At 37.0% G+C, this 18,364-nt stretch overlaps 1 protein-coding gene across 6 annotated transcripts; it reads left to right on the top strand.

Moving 5' to 3' along the window:
* The first annotated feature begins 8,620 nt into the window (after positions 1-8,620).
* Positions 8,621-15,580, top strand: LOC140879564 (uncharacterized). 6 transcript variants are annotated; one of them, XM_073283328.1, is made up of 15 exons: positions 8,621-10,162; positions 10,237-10,395; positions 11,284-11,379; positions 11,747-11,815; positions 12,202-12,252; positions 12,329-12,472; positions 12,705-12,866; positions 13,284-13,426; positions 13,504-13,583; positions 13,865-13,981; positions 14,126-14,189; positions 14,682-14,780; positions 14,964-15,109; positions 15,255-15,294; positions 15,379-15,580. In XM_073283328.1, the coding sequence occupies exons 8-12, from the start codon at positions 13,290-13,292 to the stop codon at positions 14,740-14,742; spliced, it is 459 nt and encodes a 152-aa protein (XP_073139429.1). In that variant the 5' UTR covers positions 8,621-10,162; positions 10,237-10,395; positions 11,284-11,379; positions 11,747-11,815; positions 12,202-12,252; positions 12,329-12,472; positions 12,705-12,866; positions 13,284-13,289; the 3' UTR covers positions 14,743-14,780; positions 14,964-15,109; positions 15,255-15,294; positions 15,379-15,580. The 6 variants fall into 6 exon arrangements, with proteins under 6 accessions (XP_073139429.1, XP_073139442.1, XP_073139434.1 ...); XM_073283341.1 differs by having other exon boundaries at positions 15,255-15,283; XM_073283333.1 differs by lacking the exon at positions 15,255-15,294 and having other exon boundaries at positions 8,621-9,148; positions 9,458-10,162.
* The last annotated feature ends 2,784 nt before the right edge of the window (positions 15,581-18,364 follow it).

Genomic DNA, 18,364 nt, shown 5'->3' on the forward strand with positions numbered 1-18,364 from the left:
CCATTTCTTAAAACACATCATGTACTCTGGCCAGAGATTCGTCACACTAATATCTCCTCAGATCGCATAGGATATCCACACTCGCAAGTATGTGGTGAATCCTTGACAACAAAGCATCGACTCCTATATGTGTTGTAACTGTACCCAATCCCGACACCTGATGACCCCAATAGAGTCGGTAAACGAGTCAAAACACAGTACTAGCATATAGAGTCTCAATGATGTTTCAAGTAGTAAGGACTAATGGTGTACAACCAAAACCGCGGACTTTATCCACTCGATAAGTGATAACCACTTGGAAAGTCCGGATAGGGTAGTTCGATCATTCATCGTATGAATATCCATTTGCATGCTTCGAACATCTCTATGTTCCTTACCAATGAAACGTGGTACTCTGCATCGCAAATGCTAGTCTCAAACTCGAGCGATCCTTATCCTTATTATCGGACGGCTCAATCGACTAGGAACAGTTTAGAATATACAGTGACTATAAGATGTGTTTCATGATAGATATCCCCATGTTCTACCACATCTTACATACACTATAGTATATTCAAGGTCTTTATCAAAACAACAATAGTATATCACAATATAACAATATGAAGAAAGATAAAGTCATTGCCATTAATAAAAGTGTAAATTATATTAAACAAAAGATTGTTTATACAAAGAGTCATCAAAGCCCTTAGCCACAAGTTGGCTCACCGGGCACCCACTCTTTCAATCTCCCACTTGCCCTAAAGCCAACTAGTCATACTACGTAGACCCATTGCTTCGCGATGTTTGTCAAATAATGGTCCTGGCAAGGGCTTAGTAAGTGGATCAGCGATATTGTCTGCAGAGGCCACTCTTTCGACAGTGATGTCTCCTCTTTCCACAATCTCCCGGATGATGTGATATTTCCTCAGTACGTGTTTGGATATTTGATGAGACCTTGGTTCGTTTGCCTGAGCAACGGCACCCGTGTTGTCACAGTACACCGGGACTGGACCAACAACTTCAGGAATGACGCCCAACTCTTGGACGAAATTCCTCATCCAAACGACCTCTTTAGCAGCAGCTGATGCTGCAATGTATTCTGCCTCAGTGGTGGAATCTGCTGTGGTGTCCTGCTTGGAACTCTTCCAAGAGACAGCACCGCCATTGAGCATGAACACAAATCCAGAGGTTGACTTCGAGTCATCCACGTCACTTTGGAAGCTAGAGTCGGTATAGCCTTCCAATTTTAGTTCTCTTCCTCCATATACCATGAACATATTCTTAGTCCTTCGTAAGTACTTAAGAATGTCCTTCACGGCTTTCCAATGCATTTGACCGGGATTAGCTTGATATCTGCTCGTGACACTCAGAGCAAATGCTACATCCGGTCTGGTAGATATCATCCCATACATGATACTACCTATGGCTGACGCATATGGTACATGTGTCATTTTCTCTATCTCTTCATCCGTCTTGGGACACATAGACTTGGATAGAGAAACTCCATGACACATGGGTAGATGTCCTCTCTTGGACCCATCCATTGAAAACCGTTTCAATATGGTGTCGATGTAGGTTGATTGAGTGAGTCCTATCATTCTCTTAGATCTATCTCTATAGATCTGTATCCCTAGAATATAGGATGCCTCACCCAAATCCTTCATCGAGAATCTACCTGATAACCATATCTTTGTTGACTGCAACATCCCTACGTCATTCCCAATGAGTAGGATGTCATCAACATAAAGTACTAAGAATGTCACAGCATCCTTAACTACTTTCTTGTACACGCATGGTTCCTCCGGGTTCTTGATGAAACCAAAATCCTTTATTGTTTCATCAAATTTCTGGTTCCAACTTCTTGATGCTTGTTTTAGACCATAAATTGATCTCTGAAGCTTGCATACCTTATGCTCGCTTCCCATGGATGTGTACCCCTCAGGCTGCTTCATATAGATTTCTTCCTTAATGTCTCCATTAAGAAAAGCAGTCTTCACATCCATTTACCATATCTCATAGTCATACCAAGCAGCTATGGCAATAAGGATTCTTATGGACTTGAACATTGCAACTGGTGAAAAGGTTTCATCATAGTCAACTCCTTGTCTTTGAGTATAACCTTTCGCCACCAATCGCGCCTTGTAGGTCAATACCTTACCATCAGGCCCAAGCTTTCTCTTGTAGATCCATTTACACCCTATTGGAACAATTCCATCGGGAGGATCTACTAAAGACCAAACTTGGTTTGTATGCATCGAATCTATTTCCGACTGCATAGCTTCAAGCCATAAATTTGAATCCGCATCAGAAATTGCTTCCTTGAAGTTTCTTGGATCACATCCAACATCGGGTTCATCTTGATCCCCTTCAAGAAGAAGACCATATCGAATAGGAGGTCTAGAAGTCCTCTCGGATCTTCTAGGTACAGGCGTGTCTATCAATGGTTCCTGAGGTGTAGGATCGTTATTTTGTATTTCGGGTTCTTCTCGAATTTCTTCGAGTTCCATCATCTCGCCTTTCTTATCCAATAAGAACTCCTTCTCCAAGAAGGTGGCATTCCTTGAAACAAACACCTTTGTTTCAGCAGGATAATAGAAATAATATCCGATTGAATTCTTCGAATACCCTACAAAATAACATAAGCTGGATCGACTATCCAACTTATCTCTCACTGTCCGCTTCACGTAAGCAGGACATCCCCAAATCCTCAAGTATGAATACTTAGGAGCTTTGCCATTCCATAACTCGTATGGTGTTTTGTCCACTGCTTTAGTGTGGACGTTGTTCAACAACAATACCGCCGTTTCAAGCGCATAGCCCCAAAACGAAGGTGGAAGCTCAGTGAAGCTCATCATGGATCGAACCATGTCCAACAAAGTTTGATTACGACGCTCCGATACACCATTCAGCTGTGGTGTCATAGGAGGAGTCCACTGAGAGAGAATCCCATTCTCTTTTAGATAGTCCAAAAACTCGGTACTTAAGTATTCTCCACCTCGATCCGATCGAAGTGCTTTAATACTTTTACCTAGCTTGTTTTCTACTTCAGCCTTGAATTCTTTGAACTTTTCAAATGCTTCAGACTTATATTTCATTAAATATAAATACCCATACCTAGAATAATCATCAGTAAAGGTAATGAAGTAGGTATGGCCATATTGAGTACCAACTCTAAATGGACCACAAACATCTGTATGGATCAAATCCAACAGATTTTGACTACGCTCAGGTTTCCCCTTAAAAGGAGATTTAGTCATTTTTCCTTTTAGGCAGGATTCACAAGTAGGTAGAGAGTTAATATCAGACATATCAAACATGCCCTCTCCCACTAGCTTGTTCATCCTCGAGGAAATATGACCTAACCTAGCATGCCAAAGGTTTGCCGGGTTTTGACTATCGATTTTTCTTTTGTTTGTTGTTGCCGGTTTATCAACATAATTTATTGGAACGTCTTTTAGTTTTAAGTTATATAGATCATTTTCAAGTTGTCCATTTCCAATCAAAAATTCATTCTTGTAAATATTGCAAATCCCATTCACAAAATTGCAAGAATAACCATCTCTATCAAGCATAGAAACAGAAATAATGTTTTTAATCAAATCCGGAACAAATAAAACATCTCTCAAAAGTAACTTAAAACCGTTCTGCAAAATTAAATAAATATCTCCCACAGCTTTAGCTTCAACTCTGGAACCATTTCCGAGCCTCAGCTGGGTCTCACCCATTCTAAGCCTGCGACTTCTTGTCATCACCTGCAAATCATTGCAAATGTGAGATCCACATCCGGTATCCAATACCCAAGAAGTAGTATTAAGTGAAACATTTATTTCAATATAGAACATACCCTTCGCAGTTCGCAACTGCTCTAGATATTCCTTGCAGTTACGCTTCCAATGACCGGGCTTCTTGCAGTAATGGCAAACATCCTTGGATTTTTCCATGTTTGAAGCCTTTGTCTTGTACTTCTTCTCGGGTTCGATTTTCTTGGGTGGGGTAGAACGTTTCTTACCCTTTGTACTTGGCCCCTTCTTAGCAGAAGAAGAGGAGCCCACCAAGAAAGCCGGTTTATCCTTCTTTAATGTGGATTCATATGTCACAAGCATATTGACCATCTCTTCAAGGGAGGCCTCTATCTTGTTCATATTGAAATTCACCACAAATCCGTCAAACGAAGAAGAAAGAGATAGAAGTAGTAAGTCCACGTTGAGTTCATGCTCCAACACCAAATCAAGGGTTACCAACTTCTGTATGAGCCAAATCACTCGTACCCCATGATCACGGACCGAAGTCCCTTCACGCATGCGACACGTCATTAGCTCCTTTACAGTAGCGAACCTTTCAGCCCTCGATTGAGCCCCAAAAAGTTCCTTGAGTTGTACGTGAATGTCAGCAGCATTCACGGTATCCTCAAATCGCCTCTGGAGTTCATCAGACATCGAGGCTTGCATATAGCATTTGGCCTTGATATCATGGTCCCACCATGTATCAAGTTTGGCTAACTCTTCCGGACTTATGTCAGCTGGTGCTTCCTTCGGAGGAGATTTTTCTAACACGTAGAGCATCTTCTCCGAAGTCAAGACAATCTTCAACTTACGGAACCATTCCGTATAGTTTGCGCCAGTCAACTTATTTTGTTCGAGGATCGAGAAAAGTGGATTACGCGAATTCATCTTTATGAAATACTGAAAAGAAACAGACAAATATCAGTGATTGTTTAAGTAATTTACTAAGACATAAAATAGGCAAAATTTATTTTATGAATCTCACTCCCACTATTTTAACGATTTCACTACCCTCTAGTGAAAACGGGAAACTGTTTTCCTTAGTGAGAACATGGAGTCCAATTGACAAACTATGGTCCCGAATAATATCAGCCAACCATAATTTTCAAAAGGTAGAGCCCAATTGCTTCCAAAGCAACCTCCACGTTTTTACCTCATGTCCAATAAGGGCCCAATAATATGACGCCGTTTATTGTGACATGTCAAGATGACCCATCAATATTAAGTTGTGATGGACGGTCGCCATGTGGATCCCCCAATAATATGAGCCGATCCCATGGGAGTTCCACCCAACTTACAACATGTGTCGATCCAATATACAGCTTTCCGACGAACGGGCCCCCCCAATAATATGAGCCGGACCGTATCCGCGGGTAGCATCTCATACATTGATCGTTGATGGAAGGTAGGAACATTTAAACAAATTTAAATTTCGTTTATTTATCTTGATATCAATTTTAAATCATATTTAAAATGAGGGATTTTAATTTTGAAAATTTGTCTCATCATTTTTAAAATTTTGTATGCTTGCCGGATTCACACAATTTTGTCTAAAACATGCATACAACAATAATATCACATATTATATAGGATGATCGATTCCATTTCTAATCGACCCGTGGTTGCCAATCACGAGTCTTAGTCCAATCCTAGGTAATATGCAGTATGCAATGCAATCCTATTACATTGTGCTTCCAATTTACATTTCTTATGTCTTTATTGTCTGCTGGGCCCACCTCCGTCTTCAAATCTTCATCTTCCACTAAATCTAATGTATTTACAATAAATAACAATGACAAGTAGGGGATACATTTTTAAGGGGTGGGAACGGGCCATAAACCAAGCCCACTTTTATTACATATGACAATTCATATTGGGCCATAAACCAGGCCCATTAATAAATCCAACAACAATAAAAACAAATGTAAATTCCTAACATACACCTACAAAATTGGTCATGGCAATCGATCATCCTTATCCAATAACATTTAATTCAAAATTAATTTATTGGATAACATGCAATGACAATTTAAATTTAAAAGGATAAAATCATATTTCATATATAAAATCTTATTTTACATAGAAAATCATATTTTATCTTTTTATCAAATAAAATCATATTTTATCTATAAAATCCAATTTTATACATAAAATCATATTTTACTCAATATATCCATAAGATCATATCTTATCATTAATTGTACGAAAAATAATTAATTTCAAAATTCAATTTAACGGATAAAATATTTAAATTTTCCAAAAATTCAAATTTATCCAAAAATCAATTTTAAAATTTTCGGACTCGAACAATTCGATCCGACGCCTTGTGGACCAATCAAAAACAATTTTCGATCGGACCAAAAATAGAATTTTAACATATTAAAATTTAATTTAAAAATTAAAAAATTAATTTTTCCGCGGGCCGCCCGGGACATTCCCGGGCTGCCCGCGCCCCATAGGGCTCGGGCCGGGCAGCCCGGCTGCCCCTAGGGCAGCGCGCAGCGCCCAGCGCTGCGCTGGGCAGCGCCGTGCGCTGCCCGGGGCTGCGACGATCGCTGCCCGGGTTTTTGCCCGAATTTTTTTTTATTTTTAAAATATTTATTTTGTTTCAAAAACCGAGGCTCAATAATTTTTGTACAATCGATTAATTTAATCGCTTGATCTGAGCAACCTGGCTCTGATACCACTGTTGGAGAACGCGGCGATCAGATCAATCAGGATTGATACCCGGTGCAGCGGAAGTTTAAAATTTTTATATGGAACGATTCCATATTGGGTATCAAAACTTACGATTAAATTGTGTGTGTAAAAATTAAATAACAATTATAAATTTTTACCTTCAATCTCGAATCGAGATTTTGGACACCAACAGATTGCTCTGCTCTTGTTGTATATCCCTGGAACTGATGGACGAACTGTTCTTCAATCAGGTCCACGAACGGATATTTAATCCCTCTGATAGATTGCACTAGAAAATCTATCAGAAGTTTCTACGAAGAGATTAACGAATTTGATCCGTTAAACCAGACTGTAATTCAAAATTCACAGACTGGATTTTATCGAGCAGAGGGAAAAAAGGGGGCGGCCACTTCAGAGAAAAATAATTAGGTTTTTCGAAAATTTGTGACCTGTTGTGTGTAATTTCTGTACTGCAATAACTTATTTATAATGTAGGCCACTAACAGCTTAGGGCCCATTAGTCATAAGTTCAAGCCCGACAAGCAAAGCCCGCATGTTCAGAAATTAATATAAAATTCATCATGACTCCGATTGATAAACTGATTTCACCAATGTGCACAGAAACCATTTCTGCACCTTTTAAAGTCAAGATAAATTTTTCTGAATCCGAATTCAGTGATTTCCAAAAATGCCCATCCCTATGTCATTTTAGGAAATCTCACTCCTCTACTCTTAAATAAGAAGTCCAACTTCTTTGTTCATTAAATTTAACTCTTTAAATTTAACTATCTCAACGGGGATTAAAAATCCATTGCACTGTGTGACCCTCAATGGTTCAGGGATACAGCTAGCCGTGGACTCACAACTCCTTGTGACTCGGAACAACAATTTCCGACTTGCCCATCGAATCATGGTAAGAGCGCCTAGCAACATCGCCCCATGATTCCCTAGGTATCACTGATAGTGCCTACAAGAACCAATAGATTTTGGTTAGCGTACAGTACGGTCCCTTCATCCATATATCCCGATCGAATCAACAACCATTGGTATATCGAGAGTCGTTCGAGATTCGATAACTATGCAATACATCTTGAAGATCAAATAGTGACATCGCATGTGTTACTAAGAAACCATTTCTTAAAACACATCATGTACTCTGGCCAGAGATTCGTCACACTAATATCTCCTCAGATCGCATAGGATATCCACACTCGCAAGTATGTGGTGAATCCTTGACAACAAAGCATCGACTCCTATATGTGTTGTAACTGTACCCAATCCCGACACCTGATGACCCCAATAGAGTCGGTAAACGAGTCAAAGCACAGTACTAGCATATAGAGTCTCAATGATGTTTCAAGTAGTAAGGACTAATGGTGTACAACCAAAACCGCGGACTTTATCCACTCGATAAGTGATAACCACTTGGAAAGTCCGGATAGGGTAGTTCGATCATTCATCGTATGAATATCCATTTGCATGCTTCAAACATCTCTATGTTCCTTACCAATGAAACGTGGTACTCTGCATCGCAAATGCTAGTCTCAAACTCGAGCGATCCTTATCCTTATTATCGGACGGCTCAATCGACTAGGAACAGTTTAGAATATACAGTGACTATAAGATGTGTTTCATGATAGATATCCCCATGTTCTACCACATCTTACATACACTATAGTATATTCAAGGTCTTTATCAAAACAACAATAGTATATCACAATATAACAATATGAAGAAAGATAAAGTCATTGCCATTAATAAAAGTGTAAATTATATTAAACAAAAGATTGTTTATACAAAGAGTCATCAAAGCCCTTAGCCACAAGTTGGCTCACCGGGCACCCACTCTTTCATATTTAGCACCTCTAGTTGATGACTTAAAATCACTAGTAGAATTTCTGTATTTTACTTCGCCATGAGTTACTTCGGCAATTAGTAATTATGAAGTAAAATAAAACAATCAACTTCGGTAATAACACGGGTGAAGTAAAAACACACTATTTTTACTTCGGATTTTAAAAAACCCGGGCTTCACTAATAATTTTGGATAGCATTTTACTTCAGCATATCATTTTTGCTGAAGTAAAAAGTAAAAAAAATTAAATTTTTAATTATAAGTGCCGAAGTAAAAAGATGAAACGGATCCCTTTGCTTATTTCACCTTTCACTTGTTAAAAATAGAAAACACTCAGCTCGCGTTGAAACAAATCAACCTTGATCCCCTTTCTTCTTCAAAACCCAAGCGGCCGCCGATTTGCATCTCCAGCCATCCACCACCGCCGAAACCGCTCGCCAATTCCATATACATACACATTTACCATACATACACACCAGTGAAAAAAAACACCGATCCCAAACCATCTCCCAATCTCTCTCTCGCGTAGCTTAACCCCGTTACATTCCATGGACCCTAACTTCTTCGTCCGACATCAGAATTTCAAATCGTTTAAGCGGTTTTGTTCCTGACATCAATAGATTCGTTTCGAACCATGAATCGCTATTTTTTATTCTCATTTATGCCCAAATAGATCCATTTTTGTGACCTTTTTTGAGTAAACTTTCACTCACGAAATTTTCTGGTGTACGACTGATTTTAGGTCGATTCTTGGGGCTTCAAGGTCATGAGTTGTTTGTGTTCGAGCTTAGGAGAGTTTCGAACCTACCCAGCCCCTTTTCAATGATTTTCGACGGCGATTCAGATTTTTCCGGTGAATATAGCTGCTTACTCAATTCAATCTTTTTGTATTTTGAGTTTAAGTATTTTTAAGTGTTTTATTTCAACATCTAGTGTGAAAATCAAGTTGGTTTTGTGAGGTATATAGGCTGCCCGTGATGTACAGTTTACGAGCTTCGATTTAAATCTCTGTCGCCGCTAAAATCAAGGATTTTTACAAATTAGCTACGAAATTTTAGTACTTTGGGTCCGAGATGCACCCTTCACCACCCAATGTTTCCATTCTCAGCATGATTTTATTTATCTTTTTAGAGGTATTTATTGGGGTTCATGTATTTTTCAGGATATATCGAGGATTTTCTTGGTACTTCGAGTATTTACTTTGAAGTTCTTTTCGTTGATTGGATTGAGAGAAAACAAATTTTATGTGAATTGCTCAAGTCTAATATCCATTTAATCCATTATATTGTGAGAGAGAAAGATGCTATGTAGTATGTACTTGAAATTACTATGGATGGTGATGGTCTTTTATTCATCATAACATGAGAATGTTGAGCACCTAACCTGTTGTACTTAGACTGCTTTGTTATGGTTCCGAAGAATTACAATTTATACACAGCTGCATCAGTCTTGTTTCGTTGTACTTCTTTTATTTCCTTTGTCTTTTCACGCAGTAAGCAATATCTATCACTGTCAGAGCGTTATTTATATTTTGATGATATCTGATGTTAGCAAAAAGAGGTACGATAAAGTTTGTCTTTTGTTAAAAAGAAAGGAGGCGGCCAATTCCACTATGTATCCTAATTCTGAATTTGATGGGCGGGGTTTGTGAGTGGGGCTAAGTATCAAAAATTAATTGTGAACAAATGTCAAATTATAATGACAATCAAATTATAATGCGATGTGAATATAATACTATTTTTTACTCTTCAAAGATCTATGGATGACTCACATTTTTTACTCTTCAAAGATCTCGAACCGAATTGTGTACTCCATCGAGCTCTAAATCATACAGAGAAAAACAAAGGAGGGATCGGCTAAATGACAAGTAATCACATGCCTTTTTGTGTTTCAGTACTTGTTCTATGTTTTACTCTTACTGACTTAATTGTGCACTTTTAGGTTTATGGAATTAGGCGCTGTCCTGGAGCCTGGTAGACCTGCCAAAACAGACAAGGCTGCTATCTTGTTTGATGTTGTTCGAATGGTGACTCAGCTGAGAGGTGAGGCTCAGAAGCTGAAAAACTCAAATTCAAATCTCCAGGAGAAGATTAGCTTAAGGTAGGAGTAGGACTGGGTTGTCTCATGTTTCAATTTGCATATGAATCTCTTTCAGTGTCATGATCCAAGGATGATTTTAGCTGATTAGAAGCTCTCTTATTTGAAAAGAAGTACCTATCTATGTTTTCTGTGTTTCCCCATGTGGGAGGGACAGAGTTTTGGAGTAATTGGTGAATGGTTTTGTCCGAATTGTTGTATCCAAATACATCCGGGAAGAGAAACCTGAGTGGGCTTGATGTGAGAGTGATTCCAAATAGCATTTCCATTTGAGTACATGTGATTGTAGAGAGTTTTGTGGTGTATTGTTCAAATAAATTGTAGAGTTCTAAATACTGTGTCCGTAGCATAAGGATGGAATAAAGGATAGTAGTAATACTTCCATATGAAGAATAATTTCTTACACCTACTGTCATTTAGAAATCAGGTATTGATCAGGGCATATTTCAAAGTTGAAATTCACATAAAACTTGTAGATAATTGTGTTTTATTCGATTTGCCACTGGTTATAACTAATTAGGATGTAAAATGAATTTTATATGAATTTTCTACTGAAATTGTTCCAATATGTAGAAAACAGAACATCTGAGTTTCAGGTGTGTTCTTGCAGACAAATTTAGGCCTACTAGATGATTTTATTTGGAAAAGCTCCGAGAATATGAAATGTAGCAAAATGAGTTAGCTTTCATTTCCAATTCACAAAACTTGTTTTGAATCATAAATGAATTAAATATGATTTTTAAACTATCAACTGACGAATCTGGAATTCGGTTTCGACCTTGTTACAATGATAATGATATGAGGTGTTTTAGAGCATCTTCAATAATTTTGTTTATTGTAATGGCGGTCTTTTTTTAACATGCATGTTTTGTGAAATTTTTATGCTGACAGTGGCAAATATTCTGTTTCTTGAGTCACCGGCTGGTGTTGGCTTCTCTTATACAAACACTAGCTCTAACCTAAAGGATTCTAGAGACAAAAGGACAGGTATATACTCGTTACTTGTTTTGTACAGACCCGAACATGGATGCATGTTGTAATTGTTTGGGGTGAAGTCTTCAGCAAACATTGAATTGCTTAAAAGTCGTTTTGCTTGTTTTCAGACCTTATTGATTCAGGCTATAATGGTAGGCCTGCATTCTGTGCATAGAAAACACAATTTTTGAAGATATATGTTGGTTGATCTGATTTTGTTTTTAATATATGTAATTGGTTTATTAGCTACCTTCCCACTCATTTTAAGATGAACGTGGTTTTGTTAAGACTTAAGAGTAATTGTCAGCTTCTAGAACTTTAATTTTCTTACTATTTCGTGTTTTATTTGAATATAAATAAGTGCTCTTCTTCTGTGCAGAGAACCTTGGATGAAGATAATTCAAAGGCTTTACTTATCCTGAATGAGATTATTCTCACTTGAAAAGATGTATGAACTATTCTCCGAGACATTACATTTGTTTTTGTGCAATTCTTTTGGCCTTTGGGATTGGCACGGGTGCATGTATATGTTCTCTCGTGTATTGTAAATTAATATTTAACCTATGATTTGGTGAAAGATGGTAAACTTGTTTCAGTCACTTTTAATCGTAATATCCAATATGTTAAATATCTTAGGACTGAGAACTGCTCTCTATTAAGAATTAAATTGGCCAATTTGTCAAACTTTCTACGTGAATGTGTGTTTATCCAATATGTTTCAGTCAATGCAACTATTGTACCAGTATTCCTATCTTTAGCATATCCGTTTTATGGTGAATGTGTGTTTATTGATATTCGATTCATGGTCACTGTACCTTAAATATGATTATATAGGAATTTAAAAGAGAAGGAGAAGACACGCAAGCTGGTTTCCAGGAATCATGGGTACGTTTTATTTTCCCAAGCTTTTCCCTTTTTTTCCATTTCAACATCGGCTGAATGGATGAGAAAACTACTACAGGTTTCAGGAAATGTATTCTCGAAGCTTTGGAATATTTTCTTTTCCAACTCAATGAGAGAGAGATGTTTATAAATTCTTATTTTGCTCATAGCCAAAGTGAGAGCCAAGACACTTGGCTTGCACCGAACGCAATTCAACAATAAGGTACAAAAATTCATTTTTGTCTTTTGTTTAGTTAAAACAAGTTACATAAATATTTCATTCTTGGAATTTGAAAGTGTGCATCCAATCACGTTGTGTATGGATTAATGAGTATAAATCATTGTTATTATTTATGCACATGTTCATACACCACTTGATCGCTACAATGATGATTTGCTCAATTTTAGAGATATATTTTAGTTGCCTATCACAGTTTTAATTCAATTTATTGTAGGGTTCTATTCTGGAAACACCTGGATGCATCACTTGATTTGGATGCAGTGTATTTGTTTCTTGGATACGCAATTTGGATACGGAATGCAAGTATTGACTCACCCAGTACATATAATAATCTAGTAAATCTGATGAGTTGGGTATTCATTTACCATTCTGGGAGGTAAATCAATGATAACCTATGGATTTATTTCTTTTTTTACTCACCCAAAATTTATTGGTCTCATTAGAGGTCATAACGCAAGAATCATAGTTAGTCATGAGCTTAGACATGGTCTCATTTCGAGTAATTATTATTAAAATTTACAGCATAATATATGATTGAAAGGTCTTCGAAATATGAGGCATTGACGAAATCTATTGAAAATATAATGATTTTCAAATAATGCAGCATGAAAATATGAGTTTATTCATCATAACTTTAATGGAATCAATTGCATAGTGAAAACATTAGAATATCATCCTAGAATTAGAGTCTTCTTTCTTGCTGATACATACTAATGGAGTTTTGTCCTTAAAAATCTCTACATTTTATTTGATTCTATATTTGAATTGTTGTTTTACTGAGAAATATTTCTAGGTTCTTATGGCAGAGGATCGTGCCTCAGGAGGGTTTCTAGGTTCTGGTATTACTGTGGAAGCTGCCAGAGAAGCTGTGTGGAGTTTGCGGCAGGAGGATAATGGTAACGGTGGGAGTGCCGGGGATGTTTTGCAATCGGAGAAGTCTGCTACGGATGTGATAAATGTATTTAAATATTTTTTTAATTCCAGTTAACATATTCATTTTCTTGAAATTGCAGGTCTTTCACCGCCACCAACACCGGTCACTGTCTAGAAGCCCGATTATCACCTCCTCGTTCTGCCTCTGCTCCCAGATTTGGTATGTAAGGTTTTCTTTTGGTGCTGTCAATACAGACTTTGTTTTAGAATATTATAAATATAAATATTTGAAGTAGTTTTATGTTTACTCGTTCTTGGATTCGACTATTATGAACAGACTTGACTACATGAATTTCTGATTGAAGAAGAGTCTTTTGAGAGTTTTTTGAAATTTTTGACGGAAAATATGTTCTGTTTTTTAAATCAAATTTCGAACAAAGTGTGGTGTTGTCTAAGATCTTTAAAATGTTTGTCATTTATTTTCATGTTTTCTGATTGTAGGATTATTTGGTATGCGCAGTGGACAGGAAGGCTCTAATTCTTCGACACTAAGGAGAAATTCATCTGCCTCTGCAAGCTTGAACAGCCTTGCTTCAACCAGTACAACTGCAACTTCAGGTCTTGAAATCAGTTAGTTCATGGAATAACATTGAAGCACACTTTATTTGGGAAAACATTTCATGCAAGCTGGATTATATTTAACCTCATAAGATTGTTCAAGCTTTCGCTCTCACTGCTTTCTCAAAATTCTTTATCTTTCAGCTCCTCTTGGCGCACAAACAGCTGGTGCTTTGATGAGAAACTATTTATACAGAAACTTTACAAGGTATAACATTTTCTTCAGATGAATTTTTAAATATTTATTTGATGTTCTAAATTTGATACAAATGATACAGGTTCTAGTCAATGTATCAAAGATTAGTCCCATTGTCTTTTATCTGAGGGATGTCGAGTCCTCTGCAAATCGCAGAGAGTTTGTAACTTGTTCCAGAAAATGCTGGCAAAACTGTCTTGTTCCAGAAAATTTTTGAAGAATTGTTTTGGGAAAACATGTGGAAATAGAATGTATGCTTGATTTTGTTTTGGTAAAGTAGAATAATGAATGCAGATGTCAAGTCATGTCAAAAAACATGTGGAAATAAATTGTATTCTTGATTTTTCTTTTCCAATGGTTCTCGTTCAGATCCCATGTTCAATGAAAAGGACGTGTTTATTTTCTTTTTTTCGTTGTGTTTTTTTTTTCACACATTGGCTCCATTTGTATTATGGTTTAGATAAAAGGGTTGATTTTTGTTCGTATTTTATGGGTATTGGACAGGTTTACAAGATCTCCATTGGTGCAGCTTGTAATATTTCATGGCCGTTTCATAGGCTGGTGATTCAAGTGTTGGATGATTCCACTGCTCTTGTCGTTAAGGTACATTTGGTGCTATGAATCGCGAAAAATAGGGAATCTAGAGATTTAATTTCTGTTTGTGAATATATTTTATATATTTATAAGTAACTAATCCTTTTTTTATCAGTTTCTTGAAATTAGATCAGTAATCCTCACTTTTTAATTATGTATAAATGAATAATTTACTACTCAATTGGATTCCAGTGGAAGAAGACCAGAATAACAGCCAATGGATCAGTAATCGCCGCCGCAGAATCATCGCAATCTCCACCACGATTTTCCTCACCATCGTCGTCGTTTCACTCATCGTCGCTCTGGTCCATGATTCCACCATGGAAGAATTTGCCGAGGTTAGAAGGCCATTATTTTTAATTGAGCTCTTTTGGAGGCATTTAAAGTAGTTGTGGCTTTGGCCTTGATTGTGAATAATCGAATCATGAGACCTGGAAATGGAAGCATGCAACTGAATGCGACCATTTATTTTTGTTTTTGCAGCTGTTGAAAACTTTTTCGGGTTCATCAAAGTATTTGAGAAGTATTTCCGGGTTCATATTTTCATTCTAAGTTTGTTGCAAGTACTAGTTACTGATAAAGGATATATGTCTCTGGATTGATTCAGGTTTGGAGGCATTGGCGTGAGGGAACAACTTCAAATATGATAGATCCTATGTTGAAGGATGGATTAATGTATAGTTTTTTTCCCTAGTGTTTATATAGTTAGAATTTGATTATTTTTTATAGATGCACTTTTAGTTTTGTGGAAATACTTGTGGATACATGCATATTTTTGGGTTAATTTGGTGGATATACTTGTGAATTCATGGATGTTCGTTGTTTTGAGATGAATAATTTATGAACCTTATTAGTCTATTTTAAATTTCAAAAATATATTTATATAATGTAATTATTGTATCTAAATTTTAATGAAGTGGAACGGCAATTTCACTAATCGACGAAGCAAAATAATAAATTGATGAAGTAAAAGCTATTCTATGGCTTCGTATCTGAAGTAAAAGCTATTCTATCACTTCGTCTGTTAATAAAATTGATGAAGTAAAAGCTATTATATGGCTTCAGTAATTTCATTAATAAGCGAAGTCGAATAATGCATTTTACTTCGGTGATAAAAGAAATTAACGAAGTAAACACAATCTTTCACTTCGTATACAAACCGAAGTATAATCATAGTTGTTATTTCATTAAATTCATTAATTACCGAAGTATAAGCATATGTTTGACTTCGTAACTTATGAAATGAGCGAAGTAAAATATATGTTTTTACTTCGGCACCGGTCCAATTCTGCCTTCAAAAAATGGCCAAAGACTTCGGTAATTTATGGTATAAGACTTCGGTGATTCAGCGAAGTAAAAAAGTACCCTATTACTTCACGTGACACTACTTCGGTAATTAAGTTCCTACGACTTCGGTTATTAACCGAAGTCTTACGCGATTTTTCTACTAGTGAATGTTTATGGGAGATAGGTGTTGATGCATATGATGCATATCGGAAAGAATATTTCTCGCTCAGAGCTGTCTTACTATGGACAATCAATGATTTTCCTGCTTATGGGAACATGTCAGGTTGTGTTGTGAAAGGATATCAAGCATGCCCTATCTGTGGGGAAGAAACATATTCGACCAGGTTGAAGCATAGTAGAAAAATGTCATATACAGGTCATCGAAGGTTTCTTCCTAGAAATCATCCTTACCGAAGGCAAAAAAAAGATTTTAATGGGAAACAAGAGTTTAACCCCGCACCAAAACCATTAACTGGGCTTGAAGTGTTGGAAAGAGTTGATAAGATTAACTATCGTGCGGGAAAAATGAGTGGGAAGCTTCAGCGCAAGGAGTTGGAAACAAAATCATGTTGGAAAAGAAAATCCATATTCTTTGAACTAGAGTATTGGAAACATCTACATGTTCGACATGTGCTTGATGTGATGCACATTGAAAAAAATGTTTGTGAAAGTCTTATTGGTACGCTACTTAATGTTCCAGGAAAAACAAAGGATGGGGTAGCCGCTAGACTAGACCTTGTGGAGATGAATGTGAGGACTGATTTGGCACCAAAGACGGAGGAGAATAGAACTTTTTTGCCAGCAGCTTTTTTTACACTAAGTAGGACTGAGAAAAGAAAACTTTGCAATTCTTTGTTTGGAATGAAAGTCCCGACAGGTTACTCCTCCAATGTTAAAAATCTGGTGTCAATGAAGGACTTAAAACTTGTTGGCCTCAAGTCACATGACTACCACACTTTGATGCAACAATTGTTTCCAATCGCCATCCGCGATGTCTTGCCTAAACATGTTAGAGATACTATCATCCGGTTGTGTGGGTTCTTCAATGTTTTATGCAATAAAGTGATAGATGTCTCAAAGTTGGATGGTCTGCAAAGAGAGATTGTTACCCTATTGTGTATGCTTGAAAAATATTTTCCACTATCGTTTTTCGATATAATGGTTCATTTAACTGTCCATCTTGTGCGGGAGGTAAAATTGTGTGGACCTGTTTGGTATAGGCAGATGTAGCCATTTGAAATATTCATGAAGATCTTGAAAGGTTATGTGCGAAATCGCAATCGGCCGGAAGGGTGTATAGCCGAATGTTACGTTGCTGAAGAGGCTGTGGAATTTTGCTCCGACTACATGTCTAACGTTCATACAATTGGGATCCCAACAAGGCATCGACAATTACAACTTACTAGGCCTTTATCTGGTGCCGTAGTGTACTCCACTAGCCTTGATGAGTTGCATCAAGCGCATCGCTATGTGTTGGAAAATGATGTTGACGTTGATCCATATATCGAGTAATTTCTCTAACTTATTAGTAATTTCTTTCAACTTTTTTGATCTATTGTTTAACATAAACACATTTATTTTTTTATTAGGGAACACATGACATTTCTGAATGAAAAATTTCCCAATAAAGCTAAGTCCAAAAAGTGGTTACAAGATGAGCACAACCGCGCGTTTGATAACTGGTTACGTGACCGTGTAAGTGTCATAAGCATTGAAATATAAGTTTTGAAGTTCGTGATAAAATTTATCACATTGTGAAATATAGGTTGGAAGTGGTGTTGGTCATTCCACCTGTCAAATATCAGAAAGATTAAAGTGGATAGCCCGTGGACCTAGCAATCAAGTGTTAAAGTACTCTAGCTATCTGATTGATGGGGTAACTTATCATACCAAAGAGTGTGATGATACACGAGTTGTTCAAAACTCTGGAGTAAGCTTAATTGCAAAAACAATGCAAGTTGCCAGTGCAAAGGACAAACATCCAGTTGTGTCAGACATGATTTTCTTTGGAGTCATTCAAGAGATATGGGTACTCGATTACCACAAATATCAAGTTCCAATGTTTAAATGTAATTGGGTTGAGAATAATAACGGTATTAAAGTTGATGATCTTGGTTTCACGTTGGTGAACTTGAAAAGAGTTGGATTCAAATCTGACTCTTTTATCTTAGCCAGTCAAGCAAAGCAGGTGTTTTATATTGAAGATCCTCAAGATCCTACATGGCATGTTGTACTTACTACTCCTACCAAGGAGTACATTGAATTCATATCTGAGGATGTGTTGGAAAACTCTGTAATTCATTATC

This window comes from Henckelia pumila, chromosome 1 (genome assembly GCF_033568475.1).
Source record: "Henckelia pumila isolate YLH828 chromosome 1, ASM3356847v2, whole genome shotgun sequence".
Lineage (NCBI taxonomy): Eukaryota > Viridiplantae > Streptophyta > Magnoliopsida > Lamiales > Gesneriaceae > Henckelia > Henckelia pumila.